Source organism: Eleutherodactylus coqui, chromosome 7, assembly GCF_035609145.1.
Source record: "Eleutherodactylus coqui strain aEleCoq1 chromosome 7, aEleCoq1.hap1, whole genome shotgun sequence".
NCBI classification, from domain to species: domain Eukaryota; kingdom Metazoa; phylum Chordata; class Amphibia; order Anura; family Eleutherodactylidae; genus Eleutherodactylus; species Eleutherodactylus coqui.
Genome location: NC_089843.1, coordinates 8814437 through 8834749, shown reverse-complemented (window position 1 = coordinate 8834749; position 20313 = coordinate 8814437). Strand labels below are relative to the sequence as shown.

General features: G+C 55.6%; 1 protein-coding gene across 4 annotated transcripts in view; it reads left to right on the top strand.

Annotated features, from left to right (window-relative positions):
- The first annotated feature begins 7151 nt into the window (after positions 1–7151).
- The window catches only part of DYSF (dysferlin), a 419332-nt gene continuing 406170 nt past the window's right edge, over positions 7152–20313 (top strand). For all 4 annotated transcript variants that reach the window (XM_066572850.1, XM_066572852.1, XM_066572851.1 and 1 more), the window contains exon 1: positions 7152–7274. In XM_066572850.1, the coding sequence (XP_066428947.1) occupies positions 7187–7274 (88 nt within the window). In that variant the 5' untranslated portion in view covers positions 7152–7186. The remainder of the gene's footprint in view (positions 7275–20313) is intronic.

The following is a 20313-nucleotide window of genomic DNA, read 5'->3' as shown; positions in this document are numbered from 1 at the left end:
GTGAGCAGTGCAACAACGAGTGTCTGCAGGCAGCAGTGAAGCATGGTGAAGAGCAGTGCAACAACGAGTGTCTGCAGGCAGCAGTGAAGCATAGTGGTGAGCAGTGCAACAACGAGTGCCTGCAGGCAGCAGTGAAGCATGGTGAAGAGCATTGCAACAACGAGTGTCTGCAGGCAGCAGTGAAGCATGGTGAAGAGCGGTACAATAATGAGTGTATCCAGCAGCAGTGAAGCATGGGGAAGAGTGGTGCAATAATGAGTGTGCAGGCAGCAGTGAAATATGGAGAGCAGTACAATAATAAGGTCTGCAAGCAGCAGTGAAGCATGAAGGAGAGCGGTACAATAATGAGTGCAGGCAGCAGTGAAGCATGGTGGAGGGAAGTACAATAATGATGTTACGGCACTCTGCCCCCCCGAGCGCCAGGTGGGGTGCCCTGATCTTCCCGCACCCCACTGTCCCTGCCTACTTGCCTCGGCCCTGGCTAACCCCAGGCGGGCAACTGGACGGCGGTCCCTGCCCTGGCTAGGGACCTGGCGGCTGACAAGAAGAAAGCTACCTAATGGGGGGAACAGAGTGCCGACAGGGGAGGCAGATGGAACCGACCAACAAAACTACAAAGCTGGAGATGGAGCTCACAGGCAAACTGGCAGGGTGCTGGATAGCAACTAGTGCTGACTGAGCCAGACTAGATTAGAGGCTAGCAGAACCAACACAAACAGACAGAACAATAGGGAACCAGAGGGAGCTGACCGGCAACTAGGGACTGGCTGAGGAAACCGCAGACAGACTGGCTAGGTGCAAGCAGAACCAATAGCTGGCAGTGAGCTCAATTCACTGCCAGTCTTTTAACCACAAGGCTCCGCCCAGGGGCGGAGAGTGGGAGGAGGCCACTCCACCCACTGCTGTATAAGAAGAACGGAGGAGTGTGGGCGGCACCATACGGGCAGACATGCCCACGCCACCGCCCACCCCAAGCCGCTGGGATAACCCCGACACAGGGCTCCAGGCCGCCGGAGCGACGCGCGCCGACCGCGGGACCCCGTGCCGCGCTGCATGGTAACATTACCCCCCCTCTGACGGGGGACCTCCGGGCCCCCGGAAACTCGACCAGGTTTATCCAGAAAGCGGCTGTGAAAACGCTGTACCAACCCAGGAGTGTGACCCTCCCGTGCGGTCAACGAAGGGACAGCAGGTTTCGACAACGACTTATGGAACCTTTTGCGATTTCCAGAGGACCGGTACCCCTTCTGTCCCACCCTGTACGGCTCAGATACCGACAGACTCTCCCCACTACGCAACTGCATACGAGACCCCACCACTTTCTTCCATCCCCCCTGCAGGGCATCGGTGGCGACATCAGCAGCAGGACCGGCGGACGGGGTGTGAAGGGAAGTGAGACCTCGGGGACTGAGTGCGATATCGACTGAGCAGGGAGGGAGGGGAGCACGATGGGTATGGCAGGACGGCCCCCACTGGGTCAGCTCCCCAGTGGCCCAATCGAATTGGGGGTTGTGCAACGCCAGCCACGGCATCCCTAGTACCATGTCTACCGACATTTTCTCCATCACCAGGAATGATAGACCTTCCGAGTGGCGACCCCCCCACCGTGAGTTGTAACACTGGGGTCCTCCATCGTACCAAGCCCGAAGCAAGAGGGGTAGCATCAATGCTAGCAAAATGAATTGGCGTCTTCAGCGCCACAAATTCAGCCCTCAGGGGCTCAACGAGACTGCTTATCAGGTTAGCGGCTGCTCCGGAATCAATAAACGCCTGCCCTGGGCGGGAGAAGTTCCGGAATCTAACCTGGCAGGATACCAGAAGTCTAGGACGTACCTGAGGTCCTAGGCAATCCTCCCTGCAATCGCCTAGGACTTGGAGTCTTTCTGCCGATTCAGACTGTGGACGCTGCGGCCTCCGGGGGCAGGTTATCACCCGATGTCCAGCTTTCCCACAGTGGAGGCAGAGATGATGCAATAAACAAATCCGGCGTCGCTCCTTGGGGTCCAGCGGGTCCAGTTCCATAGGTTCGGTCTATCTTGCTTCCCAGCTCTGAGCCTCCAATCTGCCTTCACTGCTAGCTCCATAGCCTCCTTTAAGGACCCGGGAACGGGATGGGAGATCAACAGTTCTTTGACGGCGTCTGAGAGACCTTGCAGAAAAACGTCTTTCAGGGCACTATCGTTCCATGCAGTATCACCCGCATAGCGTCTGAAATTGGAGCAATAATCCTCCACACAAAGCGACCCCTGATGCAGCGCCAGCAACCGCGAAACCGCCAACCCCACTCGGTCCGGTTCATCGAAGATACCCCCGAGTTCCTGAAAAAAGGAGTCCACCGACTGCAGGGAGGGGGAACCCTCGGGAATGGAAAAGGCCCGCAGCAGGGACATTATAAGCCCGACCCTCTGGGCCTCCGAGCCGGAAGAACGGGGACGCATCCGAAAAAACAGGCGACACGCCTGTTGAAAAATGAAAAACTTGTTCCTCTCCCCAGAGAACACCTCGGGAAGAGGGCACTTGAGTTCGGGACTGGTAGAGGCGTTCTGCCCCTGCGACAACACCCACTGCTCCTGGGCCACCATGCGAGCTGACAAGTCCCGGATCACCGGCACCAGGTCTTGCAGCTTGTTTGCCAGGGCGCTGATCGCCGCCATGAAAAAATGGTCTGTAGGCAGCAGTGAAGCATGGTGGAGAGTGGTACAAAAATGAGTGCAGGCAGTAGTGAAGCATGGAGGAGAGCAGTACAATAATGAGAGTCTGCAGGCAGCATTGAAGCATGGTGAAGAGCATTACAATAAGGAGTGTCTGCAGGCAGCAGTGAAGCATGCTGGAGAGTGGTACAATAACGAGTGTCTGCAGGCAGCAGTGAAGCATGGTGGAGAGAGGTGCAATAATGAGTGTCTGCAGGCAGCAGTGAAGCATGGTGGAGAGCAGTACAATAATGAGTGTATGCAGTAGCAGTAGTGAAGTATGGGTAGAGCGGTACAATAAAGAGTGTCTGAAGATAGCAGTGAAGCATGGTGGAGAGCGGTAAAATAATGAGTGCAGGCAGCAGTGAAGCATGGTGGAGAGCGGTACAATAATGAGTGTATGCAGCAGCAGTAGTGAAGCATGAGGGAGAGCAGTACAATAATAAGTGTGCAGGCAGCAGTGAAGCATAGTGGAGAGAAGTACAATAATGAGTGGCTGTAGGCAGCAGTGAAGCATAGTTGAGAGCGGTATAATAATGAGTGTCTGCAGGCAGCAGTGAAGTATAGTAGAGAGCGTTAGAATAATGAGTGTCTGCAGGCAGCAGTAAAGTATGATGGAGTGCAGTACAATAATGAGTGCCTGCAGACAGCAGTGAAGCATGGTGGAGAGCGCTACAATAATGCGTGTCTGCAGGCAGCAGTGAAGCATGGGGAAGAGTGATACAATAATGCGTGTCTGAAAACAATCACAGAAAATGGCCGTTACTTACTGACTGAGGAGTGCACATAGATGCATCCTCCTCTCAGTAGTCAGCTACCTGCATGGTGAGAGGAGGATGCATCTATATGCACTCCTCAGTCAGTAAGGAACGGCCCTTTTTCTGTGATTGTTTTTAACTCTTGATTTCCCCTTCTGTGATGCAATAATGCGTGTCGGCAGGCAGCAGTGAAGCATGGTGAAGAGCGGTACAATAATGAGTGTGTGCAGCAGCAGTAGTGAAGCATAAGGGAGAGCGGTACAATAATAAGTGTCTGCAGGCAGCAGTGAAGCATGAAGGAGAGCAGTACAATAAAGAGTGTCTGCAGGCAGCAGTGAAGCATAGAAGAGAGCAGTACAATAATGAGTGTAGGCAGCAGTAGTAGTGAAGCATGGGTGAGAGAGGTGCAATAACGAGTGTCTGCTGATAGCAGGGAAGCATGGTGGAGAGCGGTACAATAATGAGTGTATGCAGTAGCAGTAGTGAAGCATGAGGGAGAGCGGTACAATTATGAGTGTCTGCAGGCAGCAGTGAAGCATGGTGAAGAGTGGTACAATAATGAGTGTCTGCAGGCAGCAGTGAAGCATGGTGAAGAGCGGTACAATAATGAGTGTCTGCAGGCAGCAGTGAAGCATGGTGAAGAGCATTACAATAATGAGTGTCCGCAGGCAGCAGTGAAGCATGGGGAGAGCAGTGCAATAAAGAGTGTCTGCAGATAGCAGTGAAGCATGGTGGAGAGTGGTACAATAATGAGTGCAGGCAGCAGTGAAGCATGGTGGAGAGCGGTACAATAATGAGTGTCTGCAGCAGCAGTAATAAAGCAAGGTGGAGAATGGTACAATAATGGGTTTATGCAGCAGCAGTAGTGAAGCATGAGGGAGAGCAGTACAATAGTGAGTGTGCAGGCAGCAGTGAAACATGGAGAGCTGTAGAATAATGAGTGTCTGCAGGCAGCAGTGAAGCATAGTGGAGAGCGTTACAATAATGAGTGTATGCAGCAGCAGTAGTGAAGTATGGTGGAGAGCGGTACAATAATGAGTGCAGGCAGCAGTGAAGTATGGTGGAGAGCGGTACAATAATGAGTGTCTGCAGGCAGCAGTGAAGTATGGTGAAGAGCAGTACAATAATGAGTGTCTGCAGGCAGCAGTGAAGTATGGTGAAGAGCGGTACAATAATGAGTGTCTGCAGGCAGCAGTGATGCATGGGAGAGAGTGGTGCAATAAATAATCATTGCTGCCTGCAGACACTAATACACGGTGGAGGCTCCTTACATGTTTGGGGCTCCATTTCAGCACATGTATTTGGGGATTTGGTTTGGATTAATGGTGTCCTCAATGGTTAGAAATACTGGCAGATACTTACCCATCATGCAATACCATCAGGAAGGCGTCTGGTTATCGCCAAATTTGTTCTGCAGCAGGACAACATCCAAACATCCAGCCAATGTCACTAAGAAGTATCTTCAGAGTTATGGGATGTGTGGGAAGCGCCAAGCGGATCTTTTTTTTAAAGAAGAATTCTAGGTAAAAATCACTGCATTAGGCCGCCTGCAGACGAGCGGGTCGGATCCGGCGGCGAGAATTCTCGCCGCGGGACCCGACCCGAGAGCCTGCAGTGACGAGCGCGTACTCACCCACGCCTGGCGGCCCCGGCTCTTTCATGTGCCGGCTGCCGCGCAGCCGGCGCATGCGCAGACCGGAGCCGGCGGCCGGGTGAGTGCGTGCCCCGCACAAAAATAGGACATGCCGCGGTTTGTTTGCCGCACGAGATTTCACGCGGCCAAACCGCGGCTGTCTGCATAGGAGTGCGTATTGTAATGCACTCCTATGCAGACTTTCAGTGGCGGAAATTCCGTGGGAAATACCGCCGCGAGATTTCTGCCCGTCTGCAGGCGGCCTTAGGAGTTGTTGACCCGCCTGGCACTGAGCGGGCACCCCTGTAATTAGGGATTTACCCCCTCAGCATCTGTAGTCTTGGTGCACTTGTATGGCAATGGAAGTCACTCTCGGTTCTGTGGTACTCCAAGGATTCAGGCGGCAGCAAGACGAACCCCAGCACTACTCAGCGTGGGGGTAATAATCCCAAAGAAAGCATAGAACTGCTTAAGCAGTAGAAAGCTCTTAACTTCTTGCCAATCATAACAGTTTATGCCCCGGCAGGGGTAAGTAACGCACCAAAATCACATAAATAGTGGCCAGAAGTCTCTCAAGGAAAGCCGCCACCTAGTGCAGAAGCGCCTTGCATTTGTGATATACAGCCAAGTGGTGGGTGGGAGAGCCTTCGGGCCACTATTTAGGAGTTAAGAGCGCGGAGGTTGTTACTGCTTAAGCAGTTCCAGTTTTCCCTCGGTATCTTCAGAGTTCGGCTTTATTCACATGAGCGTTTTATTGCGGCAATTTTGCCAAAAATCCCGGCCATCTGCCCCGTTGGAATCCAATGCATTTGTTCAGATGGTACATAAAATCAGACAGACGGAAATAATAGCACCACGGTGCGTATTCCTGCCAGCCGCTTTTACACAGACTGGGAAAGATAGTTCTGGACCTAGCTTTTGCCGGAATACGCTGGTCGGTCCCATAGACTCCTATGGGAGCCTATGAGAGTTGCTGGAAAAGGAAGCTGGGAGGGAGTTTAGCAGCGGCTCTGCTAAACTCCCTCCCCCTCTCCACCCCTTGATGGCAAAGTGAGGGGTCTGGAGTTTAACACACTATCACCCGTTAAATCCCCTCCCCTTGCTGGCAGCCAACAAGGGACAGAGAGGGGGAGGGAGTTTAGCAGAGCTAAACACTCCCCCCACCCAACGTTATTCTGGCCTGGAGCGTATATACTCCACAGCCCTGCCGTCTGAATGGGTGTGAAAATGGGAGATTCACCCATGACTTGCCCACAGCTGCCTCCCATTCATGCAATTTTTGGGCCGTGACGTGGGTGGCCAAAAAAAAAAATCGCTGTGCCCATGTGAAGGAGCCCTAAAAAAGAACAAGGAGTCCTGGAAGTGCTGATTTGGCCCCACAGAGCCCTGATCTCACATCATACAGTCTGTCTTGGATTACATGAAGAGACAGAAGGATTGGAGCGAGCCGACATCCACAGTTGACCTGAGCTTATCTCCCCAGGATGTCCCGTACAACCTGCTGCTGAGTACAAGTGTCCCCAGAACTGATGAAGAGTAAGGGGCGCTCACACCAAATATTGATACATTTCTCTTTTGTTCAGTCCATATCTGAAAGCATTCTTCGGGCTCGCACCCACTTGTGTTTTTTTAACGCTTTGATATCGCTGCATTAAAAAACGTGATTGTCAATGGGACTTTCTAATATTAAAGACACGTCGCCAGTTGGTGCTTTACAATTAATGTGCGATGCGTTTTTAACATTGTCAATGGGACTTTCTAATCACGTGAAAAAAATGCGCAAGTAAAACGCACGTGTGCCGGAGCCCTTACTGTGTATCCTCTCCTGTGCAGTACTGCCATAACCTACAGCGCCCCCATCAGGCAGGAGTGCGTTCCTGGAGAGCGGCGCTATCTGCTTCATCACGTTTGGACTAACTCTTGTGTACTTTTGGCCCACATTGGTGCAGCGTCATCCAGGGGGCTATTTTGGTGTGAGTGGGCCCGACACCTGCTCCGCTGAGTGGTCAGCCGCCGGCTGTGACAGCACAGGGGAGAGAGGGAGGGGGACAACCACTCCCAGCTCAGTGCAGTCAGGGACAACACGGCTGCCAGCATCAGCTGCAATGCTGAGAGTATTCATCCTCCACGCTGAGAATGTGCAGACCCCGGACTCCGACATCAGCGATTCCTACTGCTCGGTGGTCTTCCAGGGTAAGAGGTGCTGGGGTCCTGCGGGGGGCTTGCTGTGAACACGGATGACTTTGCAGCTTACAACAGCTGAGGGTATTTATGGAAAGTAAAGAGATGACCTGCAACAGCGCCAAATCTGAGCTGTCCCGGGCCGGGAAGGGCGCAGCGGAGCCGCATTACTAAGAAGTCGTATCAGTATCGCCATAGTGAGGATTGGTATTAACCCTTCGCAATGTACCAAAAGCCGCAACATTTTCCATCGAGCAGCTGTATTTCTAGGTACGTATTTTGCTAACGGCGCCAGTCCGCACCGCACGTGTACAAGACTTGGCGCAACCCGCAGAACGACAAGATGGTAAGTATATAGTGGATGTCGTCAAGGGGTTAAATAATATCAGTGATAGGCTCTATTCACACATGTGAGTTCTGTCCGATTGCGGTATGGAAGGCACTCGTGCATTAGGGCTCCGGCACACTTGCGTTTTTCTTGCGCGTTTTTTTCACGCGATTGTCAATGGGACGTTCTAATGTTAGAACCGCACAAAAATCACACAAACTGGCGAAGCGTTTTTAACATTAGAACGTCCAATTGACAATCGCGTGAAAAAAACGTGCAAGAAAAACGCAAGTGTGCCGGAGCCCTTAAAGGGCCGTTACAGCGCCACTCCTCGCACAGCAGCGCCCAGTAGTTGCTATGGAATCTTTAAAACGCATCGCATTCGCCTGTTATGTGCTTTGTATGTGAGTGCGATGCCGTTCTTTGGTACTTGGGGGTTATCGGACACCACTTTTCTAATATGTACCGTTGGACGCCATCTTGCCGCGATTACAATATAAATGTATTGGGAAACATTTGTGAAGTTCATTTAAAAGCTGCCGGTGGACGACCCCAAGAGCAGCCTCCATACTAACAACAGGCAGGGGTTTCATGTGAGAAATGTACCTAAACCACACGAACAGTAAAGCGAGGAGGTTTTTCTCACAATTCACAAATCACAGGTTTGAGATTGCGATATTGGTGCAAGAAACTTCCAGAAGGTCGACCATCGCTGCAGCCTCCACCAATCTGGGCCATACGGCGGGGCGGCCAAAAAGAAGCCTCCTTAGTAATTTCACGCGGGCGAGTGCGATGTTGGTCCGTGAAGCGCGGTCTGATATTGCGCTCGGGGATGTGTGATACCCCCGCGGACGCGAGGTATGTGTGGCAGTAACACCGTGCATCACTTCAGGGAAGCAGCGATCCTCCACGAGCTGAAAAGATCGGCAAGTGGTTCCCGTTGTTTCCAATGATGAACGTCGCATTCTCTTGCACCTCGCGTGCCGTGCGATGTGTTTCCCGACTCCATTGAAAACAATTGGCGTGGCGGTCCAAGCGAACGTCCAAAGATAGGACTGCTGCGTTTTTTTATACCGTACCATGATGCGATACAGGAAAAAACTGCTGACTATGTGACACAATGCACAGATCTTGCATGACTTTCTCAGCCGTGAGAAAGTAGCCAAAAACACATGAAAGCCGCCTGTCATTATCAAAAAGACCCTAAAGGACCCTCAGACTGCGAGAAAGAAGATTCTGTGCTCTGATGACACCAAGATGGAACTTTCTGGCTTCTAAGCGTTCTGTCTGGAGGAAACCAGGCGCCACTCATCATGGACCCGAAACCATCCCTACAGTGAAGCCTGGTGGTGGAGCATCATGCTGGGGGAGGGGAGACCGGTCAGGGGGGGATGGAAACCGGGCGCCACTCATCACCAACCCAATACCATCTCTACAGTGAAGCATCATGCTGGGGGAGGGGAGACCGGTCAGGGGGGATGGAAACCGGGCGCCACTCATCACCGACCCAATACCATCCCTACAGTGAAGCCTGGTGGTGGAGCATCATGCTGGGGGAGGGGAGACCGGTCAGGGGGGATGGAAACCAGGTGCCACTCATCATGGACCCGTAACCATCCCTACAGTGAAGCCTGGTGGTGGAGCATCATGCTGGGGGAGGGGAGACCGGTCAGGGGGGATGGAAACCAGGTGCCGCTCATCACCAGCCCAATACCATCCCTACAGTGAAGCCTGGTGGTGGAGCATCATGCTGGGGGAGGGGAGACCGGTCAGGGGGGATGGAAACCAGGTGCCCCTCATCATGGACCCGAAACCATCCCTACAGTGAAGCCTGGTGGTGGAGCATCATGCTGGGGGAGGGGAGACCAGTCAGGGTGGATGGAAATCAGGCGCCGCTCATCACCAGCCCAATACCATCCCTACAGTGAAGCCTGGTGGTGGAGCATCATGCTGGGGGAGAGGAGACCGGTCAGGGGGGATGGAAACCGGGCGCCACTCATCACCGACCCAATACCATCCCTACAGTGAAGCCTGGTAGTGGAGCATCATGCTGGGGGAGGGGAGACTGGTCAGGGGGGGGATGGAAACCAGGCGCCACTTATCACCGACCCAATACCATCCCTACAGTGAAGCCTGGTGGTGGTGAATCATACTGGGGGAGGGGAGATCAGTCAGGGGGGAGGGGAGATCAGTCAGGGTGGATGGAAACCAGGCGCCGCTCATTACCTGCCCAATACCATCCCTACATGGAAGCCTGGTGGTGGAGCATCATGCTGGGGGAGGGGAGACTGGTCAGGGGGGGATGGAAACCGGGGCGCCACTCATCACCAACCCAATACCATCCCTACAGTGAAGCCTGGTGGTGGTGAATCATACTGGGGGAGAGGAGATCAGTCAGGGTGGATGGAAAGCGGAATGGAGTAAAGTACAGACATAATGACAACCTGCTCCAGAGAACAAGGGACTTCAGACTGGGCAGAAGGGTCTCCTTCCAAGAAGACAATGACCCTAAGACTCCAGCCCAGACAACACAGGGGGGGCTTAGGGGCAACTCTGTGAATGTCCTTCAGTGGCCGGCCACAGCCCTCAACCCAATGGTACATCTATGGAAAGACCTGACAATGGTTGTCCACAGACGGCCCCCATCCAACATGACAGAGGGCAGAAAATCCCTGAATCCAGAGGTGCAAACCTTGTGGCATCATCCCCAAGTAGACTGGAGGCTGGAATCACTGCCAAAGGGGCTCCGACTAATACTGAGTACAGGGTGGGCATACGTAGGTCACTGCTGAATGGGAGGTTTGTATTTTTAAGAGATTGATAAAGATTTCTCCGTTCTGTAGTCACTTTGACATTATGGGGTCCTGAGTGCAGAATGAGGGGGCCACAACATACCATGTGAGACAGTGAGCGGGTCTGGAGCCGCTGTATGAAGCTGGAGCCTACAGCGTTCATGGCCTGCTGGTATTCACAGCATTGCTTCTAGCTGGGGCAATGCTTCTGTATTCGGGGTCGTATGCAGCAGCAGGGACTCCATATTGGGGCATACAGGCCGTCCCCAAGAGCCGCCCTCCGCAGCGCTGCAGTCCCAATGCAACACATCATTCATCCAAGCAGCAACTTCACAGCCTGGGGTTAGTACATGGGGAGGGTTGGCCCCACCAATATTACCATCTGGCAGGCCCGGACACAGGGCAGGTAAGCCTTCAGCAGATTACAGTCTCTTTAGCATGAAGCATAATCCATATTCAGAGCAATGCATTGGGTTGTCCCGCTGGGCCGGCGCGCTGCTGCTCCGAGGAATAGCGCTCATGTGAAAACATTGGCCATTTTTTTGAGCCCAGAAGGTCTACACAGAGCAGCAGTCTCCTCAGGGTCAGGATAGCGGTTTCTAATGATCTAATCATACCTGCACAGCTGAGGGTTGGTTACAATGTATCCTGTGTAGACAACTGGAAACATTCCAGAATCCAGACTGATACATTGTAGCGAAGCCTCCAGTCAGGAGAGATCTGTGCGCTCGTGAGGTCTAGACGGACGCATTGGAATAAATCCTTCCGCCATACGAGCAACAAGTGTTTAGTTTGGATGTAAACAAGAATGTTTTCATTGACTGACAGCAAGCACAGGTCTTGCAAATGGATTGCCACATCTTATCAAGGAAGTTGCGCAACGTGTCGTAGTAAGACGCTAAACTCTCCCTGATGGTGGCTGCAGGCGGATGGAATTATACTATTTAACTACATCCATACAGGGAATTTGGAGAAAAGCGACCCTCTCCTAATGGCTCCTGGAGGTGCAACAACCCTCTTCCAATGGCAACAGGAGGGGCGGCAACCCGCTTGGAGGTGGAGTGACCCTGTTATAACGGCCCCCGGGGGTGGAGTGACCCTGTTATAATGACCCAATGGGGTGGAGAGACCCTGTTATAACGGCTCCCGGGGGTGGAGTGACCCTGTTATAACGGCCCCCTGGGGTGGAGTGACCCTGTTGTAATGGCTCCCGGGGGTGGAGTGACCCTGTTATAACGGCTTCTGGGGGTGGAGTGAACCTGTTATAACGACCCCCGGGGGTGGAGTGACCCTGTTATAACGGCTCCCGGGGGTGGAGTGACCCTGTTATAACGGCCCCAGCGGGTAGAGTGACCCTGTTATAACGGCCCCCGCGGGTGGAGTGAACCTGTTATAACGGCTCCTGGGGGTGGAGTGACCCTGTTATAACGGCCCCCTGGGGTGGAGTGACCCTGTTGTAACGGCTCCTGGGGGTGGAGAGACCCTGTTATAACGGCCCCCGCGGGTAGAGTGACCCTGTTATAACGGCTCCCGGGGGTGGAGTGACCCTGTTATAACGGCCCCCGCGGGTGGAGTGAACCTATTATAACGGCTCCTGGGGGTGGAGTGACCCTGTTATAACGGCCCCCTGGGGTGGAGTGACCCTGTTGTAACGGCTCCTGGGGGTGGAGGGACCCTGTTATAACGGCCCCCGTGGGTGGAGTGAACCTGTTGTAACGGCTCCCGGGGGTGGAGCGACCCTGTTGTAACGGCTCCCGGGGGTGGATTGACTCTGCTATAACGGCTCCCGGGGGTGGAGTGACCCTGTTATTACGGCTCCTGGGGGTGGAGTGACTCTGTTGTAACAGCTCCCGGGGGTGGAGTGACCCTGTTATAACGGCTCCCGGGGGTGAAGCGACCCTGTTATAACGGCTCCTGGGGGTGGAGGGACCCTGTTGTTACGGCTCCCGGGGGTGGAGTGACCCTGTTATAATGGCTCCCGGGGGTGGAGTGACCCTGTTATAACGGCTCCTGGGGGTGGAGGGACCCTGTTGTTACGGCTCCCGGGGGTGGAGTGACCCTGTTGTAACGGCTCCCGGGTGTGGAGTGACCCTGTTATAACGGCTCCTGGGGGTGGAGTGACCCTGTTGTAACGGCTCCCGGGGGTGGAGTGACCCTGTTGTAACGGCTCCTGGGGGTGGAGTGACCCTGTTGTAACAGCTCCCGGGGGTGGAGTGACTCTGTTGTAACAGCTCCCGGGGGTGGAGTGACCCTGTTATAACGGCTCCCGGGGGTGAAGCGACCCAGTTATAACGGCTCCCGGGGGTGGAGTGACCCTGTTATAACGGCTCCTGGGGGTGGAGTGACCCTGTTATAACGGCTCCCGGGGGTGGAGCGACCCTGTTATAACGGCTCCCGGGGGTGGAGGGACCCTGTTGTTACGGCTCCCTGGGGTGGAGTGACCCTGTTGTAACGGCTCCCGGGTGTGAAGTGACCCTGTTATAACGGCTCCTGGGGGTGGAGTGACCCTGTTGTAACGGCTCCCGGGGGTGGAGTGACCCTGTTGTAACGGCTCCCGGGGGTGGAGTGACCCTGTTGTAACGGCTCCCGGGGGTGGAGGGACCCTGTTGTAACGGCTCCCGGGGGTAGAGGGACCCTGTTATTACGGCTCCTGGGGGTGGAGTGACCCTGTTGTAACGGCTCCCGGGGGTGGAGTGACCCTGTTGTAACGGCTCCTGGGGGTGGAGGGACCCTGTTGTTACGGCTCCCGGGGGTGGAGTGACCCTGTTGTAACGGCTCCCGGGTGTGAAGTGACCCTGTTATAACGGCTCCTGGGGGTGGAGTGACCCTGTTGTAACGGCTCCCGGGGGTGGAGTGACCCTGTTGTAACGGCTCCCGGGGGTGGAGGGACCCTGTTATTACGGCTCCCGGGGGTGGAGTGACCCTGTTATAACGGCTCCCGGGGGTGGAGCGACCCTGTTATAACGGCTCCCGGGGGTGGAGGGACCCTGTTGTTACGGCTCCCTGGGGTGGAGTGACCCTGTTGTAACGGCTCCCGGGTGTGAAGTGACCCTGTTATAACGGCTCCTGGGGGTGGAGTGACCCTGTTGTAACGGCTCCCGGGGGTGGAGTGACCCTGTTGTAACGGCCCCCTGGGGTGGAGTGACCCTGTTGTAATGGCTCCCGGGGGTGGAGTGACCCTGTTATAACGGCTTCTGGGGGTGGAGTGACCCTGTTATAACGGCTCCCGGGGGGGTGGAGGGACCCTGCTATAACGACCCCCGGGGGTGGAGTGACCCTGTTATAACGGCCCCAGCGGGTAGAGTGACCCTGTTATAACGGCCCCCGCGGGTGGAGTGAACCTGTTATAACGGCTCCTGGGGGTGGAGTGACCCTGTTATAACGGCCCCCTGGGGTGGAGTGACCCTGTTGTAACGGCTCCTGGGGGTGGAGAGACCCTGTTATAACGGCCCCCGCGGGTAGAGTGACCCTGTTATAACGGCTCCCGGGGGTGGAGTGACCCTGTTATAACGGCCCCCGCGGGTGGAGTGAACCTATTATAACGGCTCCTGGGGGTGGAGTGACCCTGTTATAACGGCCCCCTGGGGTGGAGTGACCCTGTTGTAACGGCTCCTGGGGGTGGAGGGACCCTGTTATAACGGCCCCCGTGGGTGGAGTGACCCTGTTGTAACGGCTCCCGGGGGTGGATTGACTCTGCTATAACGGCTCCCGGGGGTGGAGTGACCCTGTTGTAACGGCTCCCGGGGGTGGAGCGACCCTGTTGTAACGGCTCCCGGGGGTGGATTGACTCTGCTATAACGGCTCCCGGGGGTGGAGTGACCCTGTTATAACGGCTCCCGGGGGTGGAGTGACCCTGTTATAACGGCTCCCGGGGGTGAAGCGACCCTGTTATAACGGCTCTTGGGGGTGGAGGGACCCTGTTGTTACGGCTCCCGGGGGTGGAGTGACCCTGTTATAATGGCTCCCGGGGGTGGAGTGACCCTGTTATAACGGCTCCTGGGGGTGGAGGGACCCTGTTGTTACGGCTCCCGGGGGTGGAGCGACCCTGTTATAACGGCTCCTGGGGGTGGAGTGACCCTGTTGTAACGGCTCCTGGGGGTGGAGTGACCCTGTTGTAACAGCTCCCGGGGGTGGAGTGACTCTGTTGTAACAGCTCCCGGGGGTGGAGTGACCCTGTTATAACGGCTCCCGGGGGTGAAGCGACCCAGTTATAACGGCTCCCGGGGGTGGAGTGACCCTGTTATAACGGCTCCTGGGGGTGGAGTGACCCTGTTATAACGGCTCCCGGGGGTGGAGCGACCCTGTTGTTACGGCTCCCTGGGGTGGAGTGACCCTGTTGTAACGGCTCCCGGGGGTGGAGTGACCCTGTTGTAACGGCTCCCGGGGGTGGAGGGACCCTGTTATTACGGCTCCTGGGGGTGGAGTGACCCTGTTATAACGGCTCCTGGGGGTGGAGTGACCCTGTTATAACGGCTCCTGGGGGTGGAGTGACCCTGTTATAACGGCTCCCGGGGGTGGAGCGACCCTGTTATAACGGCTCCCGGGGGTGGAGGGACCCTGTTGTTACGGCTCCCGGGGGTGGAGTGACCCTGTTATAACGGCTCCTGGGGGTGGAGTGACCCTGTTGTAACGGCTCCCGGGGGTGGAGTGACCCTGTTGTAACGGCTCCCGGGGGTGGAGGGACCCTGTTATTACGGCTCCTGGGGGTGGAGTGACCCTGTTATAACGGCTCCCGGGGGTGGATTGACCCTGTTATTACGGCTCCTGCGGGTGGAGTGACCCTGTTGTAACGGCTCCCGGGGGTGGAGTGACCCTGTTGTAACGGCTCCTGGGGGTGGAGGGACCCTGTTGTTACGGCTCCCGGGGGTGGAGTGACCCTGTTGTAACGGCTCCCGGGTGTGAAGTGACCCTGTTATAACGGCTCCTGGGGGTGGAGTGACCCTGTTGTAACGGCTCCCGGGGGTGGAGTGACCCTGTTGTAACGGCTCCCGGGGGTGGAGTGACCCTGTTATAACGGCCCCCTGGGGTGGAGTGACCCTGTTGTAATGGCTCCCGGGGGGGTGGAGGGACCCTGCTATAACGACCCCCGGGGGTGGAGTGACCCTGTTATAACGGCCCCAGCGGGTAGAGTGACCCTGTTATAACGGCCCCCGCGGGTGGAGTGAACCTGTTATAACGGCTCCTGGGGGTGGAGTGACCCTGTTATAACGGCCCCCTGGGGTGGAGTGACCCTGTTGTAATGGCTCCCGGGGGTGGAGTGACCCTGTTATAACGGCTTCTGGGGGTGGAGTGAACCTGTTATAACGACCCCCGGGGGTGGAGTGACCCTGTTATAACGGCTCCCGGGGGGGTGGAGGGACCCTGCTATAACGACCCCCGGGGGTGGAGTGACCCTGTTATAACGGCCCCCGCGGGTGGAGTGAACCTGTTATAACGGCTCCTGGGGGTGGAGTGACCCTGTTATAACGGCCCCCTGGGGTGGAGTGACCCTGTTGTAACGGCTCCTGGGGGTGGAGAGACCCTGTTATAACGGCCCCCGCGGGTAGAGTGACCCTGTTGTAACGGCTCCTGGGGGTGGAGAGACCCTGTTATAACGGCCCCCGCGGGTAGAGGGACCCTGTTATAACGGCCCCCGTGGGTGGAGTGAACCTGTTGTAACGGCTCCCGGGGGTGGAGCGACCCTGTTGTAACGGCTCCCGGGGGTGGATTGACTCTGCTATAACGGCTCCCGGGGGTGGAGTGACCCTGTTATAACGGCTCCCGGGGGTGGAGTGACCCTGTTATAACGGCTCCCGGGGGTGAAGCGACCCTGTTATAACGGCTCTTGGGGGTGGAGGGACCCTGTTGTTACGGCTCCCGGGGGTGGAGTGACCCTGTTATAATGGCTCCCGGGGGTGGAGTGACCCTGTTATAACGGCTCCTGGGGGTGGAGGGACCCTGTTGTTACGGCTCCCGGGGGTGGAGTGACCCTGTTGTAACGGCTCCCGGGTGTGGAGTGACCCTGTTATAACGGCTCCTGGGGGTGGAGTGACCCTGTTGTAACGGCTCCCGGGGGTGGAGTGACCCTGTTGTAACGGCTCCTGGGGGTGGAGTGACCCTGTTGTAACAGCTCCCGGGGGTGGAGTGACTCTGTTGTAACAGCTCCCGGGGGTGGAGTGACCCTGTTATAACGGCTCCCGGGGGTGAAGCGACCCAGTTATAACGGCTCCCGGGGGTGGAGTGACCCTGTTATAACGGCTCCTGGGGGTGGAGTGACCCTGTTATAACGGCTCCTGGGGGTGGAGTGACCCTGTTATAACGGCTCCCGGGGGTGGAGCGACCCTGTTATAACGGCTCCCGGGGGTGGAGGGACCCTGTTGTTACGGCTCCCTGGGGTGGAGTGACCCTGTTGTAACGGCTCCCGGGTGTGAAGTGACCCTGTTATAACGGCTCCTGGGGGTGGAGTGACCCTGTTGTAACGGCTCCCGGGGGTGGAGTGACCCTGTTGTAACGGCTCCCGGGGGTGGAGGGACCCTGTTGTTACGGCTCCTGGGGGTGGAGTGACCCTGTTATAACGGCTCCCGGGGGTGGATTGACTCTGCTATAACGGCTCCCGGGGGTGGAGTGACCCTGTTATTACGGCTCCTGCGGGTGGAGTGACCCTGTTGTAACGGCTCCCGGGGGTGGAGTGACCCTGTTGTAACGGCTCCTGGGGGTGGAGTGACCCTGTTGTAACGGCTCCCGGGGGTGGAGTGACCCTGTTGTAACGGCTCCCGGGTGTGAAGTGACCCTGTTATAACGGCTCCTGGGGGTGGAGTGACCCTGTTGTAACGGCTCCCGGGGGTGGAGTGACCCTGTTGTAACGGCTCCCGGGGGTGGAGTGACCCTGTTGTAACGGCTCCCGGGGGTGGAGGGACCCTGTTATTACGGCTCCTGGGGGTGGAGTGACCCTGTTATAACGGCTCCCGGGGGTGGAGTGACCCTGTTGTAACGGCTCCCGGGGGTGGAGTGACCCTGTTGTAACGGCTCCCGGGGGTGGAGGGACCCTGTTATTACGGCTCCTGGGGGTGGAGTGACCCTGTTGTAACGGCTCCCGGGGGTGGAGTGACCCTGTTATAACGGCTCCCGGGGGTGGAGGGACCCTGTTATTACGGCTCCTGGGGGTGGAGTGACCCTGTTGTAACGGCTCCCGGGGGTGGAGTGACCCTGTTGTAACGGCTCCCGGGGGTGGAGTGACCCTGTTGTAACGGCTCCCGGGGGTGGAGTGACCCTGTTGTAACGGCTCCCGGGGGTGGAGTGACCCTGTTGTAACGGCTCCCGGGGGTGGAGGGACCCTGTTGTAACGGCTCCCGGGGGTGGAGGGACCCTGTTATTACGGCTCCTGGGGGTGGAGTGACCCTGTTATAACGGCTCCCGGGGGTGGATTGACTCTGCTATAACGGCTCCCGGGGGTGGAGTGACCCTGTTATTACGGCTCCTGCGGGTGGAGTGACCCTGTTGTAACGGCTCCCGGGGGTGGAGTGACCCTGTTGTAACGGCTCCTGGGGGTGGAGGGACCCTGTTGTTACGGCTCCCGGGGGTGGAGTGACCCTGTTGTAACGGCTCCCGGGTGTGAAGTGACCCTGTTATAACGGCTCCTGGGGGTGGAGCGACCCTGTTGTAACGGCTCCCGGGGGTGGAGTGACCCTGTTGTAACGGCTCCCGGGGGTGGAGGGACCCTGTTATTACGGCTCCTGGGGGTGGAGTGACCCTGTTATAATGGCTCCCGGGGGTGGAGTGACCCTGTTGTAACGGCTCCCGGGGGTGGAGGGACCCTGTTATTACGGCTCCTGGGGGTGGAGTGACCCTGTTATAACGGCTCCCGGGGGTGGAGTGACTGTATTACTGGGCAATGATCTGAATGCTGCTGACTCTTCATGAGTTATAATTAGTCTGTTCCTCCTCCTCCTCCTCATCAGCGTCAGGAAGATTCCTCGGCTGTAATGGTTCTGATAGACGCAGAGTCGTCCCCCCATGGAAGTGACAGCAGGAAGGATTCTCCGGGTGTCACCGATTAATCACACTGGAGGCGGGAAATATTAGGGAGTTTTTTGATTAACAATCTCTTGCATTCGAGCTGCGGACGTTAGGAACCTTCAAGCCGCTGCAGCTGCTGGGGGGGGGGGGGTGGGGGGGGAGGGGGGATGCTGAAACTTTTGCACATGACACAGTTTCATTTTTTTCCCTCTATGATACATTTAGCTAATAATGAGGGGACAGCAACCCATCTGTGGCGCCTCGGCTCTGGTACCGTATGCTCACAAGCGGCAGTGGGGGTGGGATTAGCAGACTGTGCAAACTGACCTGCAGTACACATTTTAACCCCTTAGTGACGCACTGTATTTTGGTCTTAAAAATGTGACAATTTTTGTGGTCGCATGAGGGCTGCCTGTTTTTTGCGTGATGAGTTGTAGTTTTTATTGGTACCATTTTTTGAGTACATTTATGTATTGTAGAACTTTTATAATTTATTTTTGGAGGGCCGGGAGAAAACCCATCAGCCCTGGCTTAGTTTTTTTTTTTTTACAGTGTAAGGGCGCATTCAGACGACCGTATATCGGCTGGGTTTTCACGCCGGCCAATATACGGCGTCTCTTTCTGCAGGAGGAGGAGGCTGGAAGAGCCGGGAGCAGCGCTCTGATCTCCCGCCGCCTCTCGGCCTTCTCTCCACCCCCTCTCCATCCCTCTGCACTGTTTGCAATGAGAGGAGGCGGGACAGGGGCGAGGCTAAATTCCGGGAATTAGCTCCGCCCCTGTCCCGCCTCTCCTCATTGAAAATAGTGCAGGGGGGTGGAGAGGAGGCAGAGGGGGCGGGAGCTCAGTGCACTGCTCCTGGCTCTTCCAGCCTCCTCCCCCTGCAGAGAGAGACGCCGTATATCGGCCAGCGTGAAAACCAATATACGGTCGTCTGAATGCGCCCTTATGCAGCATAAATGACAGGATATGTTTTTTTGGAGAGTTTGTTCAATTGCAACAATACCAAAATTATTAATATTCTTAGCTTTTTTCACTTTTGCATAATAAAAACCCATATTTTTAGGAAAAATTATTTTTGCAGCGTATCATTCAAAGGCCCATGACTTTTTTATTTTCCATGGATTGAGCTCTGTGGCAGCTGTATATTTTTTGCATAATACTTCTTCCCAGTCAGGACAGACATTTACTCATCGGGGAGGGAAGAGTTTAACCCTTTCCAATCCACTGTCTGACGTCTGAAGACATTCTGATTAAAGCCTGTACAGCTTCGATGTCGGAAGACGTCCGTCAGGGTATTCTTGCTGTATATTGCCGGCCGTTCTGTTGTCGGGGGCCTCTCCAGCATGTCCAATACTGCAGTACTAGCTCTAGCCAGCAGATGGTGCCATTGTATAAGGGCAAAAAGAGAAAGCCTCCTAGGAAACCTTGAATCCAAAATTGGATTGCAAAGGGTTAAATCCACAATGTGTCAATTTATGTTGCAAATGGTTAACAGATTTATTCCATTCAGTTCAATGTGGAAGTCAAAATCCGCATGAAGTTCAAATTACTGTTGCTTTTCCCGCAAATCTACAGCATAATCTGCAGTGAGAGACACTTCATAAAATGAAAAAACCCTAAACTAAAAACAAAAAACCCTCCCGCCACCTTTTCTCCGCTCCCTGAGGATGCTTGCCTGCTTCCATGTTGGTCTCCTGGCCACTAGTGATAGCATGTGGTACATGGGCTGGGCCATCTCTGGAGGCCAGGAGACGAGCCCCACGGGGTATATCTGCAGCCTGTAAGCCTCCCCTCAAGGGGGTTTTCCACTTTCTGCTAATAAAGCTTCTACACAATTGTCCAGATCTACTTTCTGCATCAGTTCCTGTGTTTCTCCAGATCTCTGCTTGCTGTCATTCTTGCTTCATTGCTTATTCCCAGGAGATGAAAATCTGGC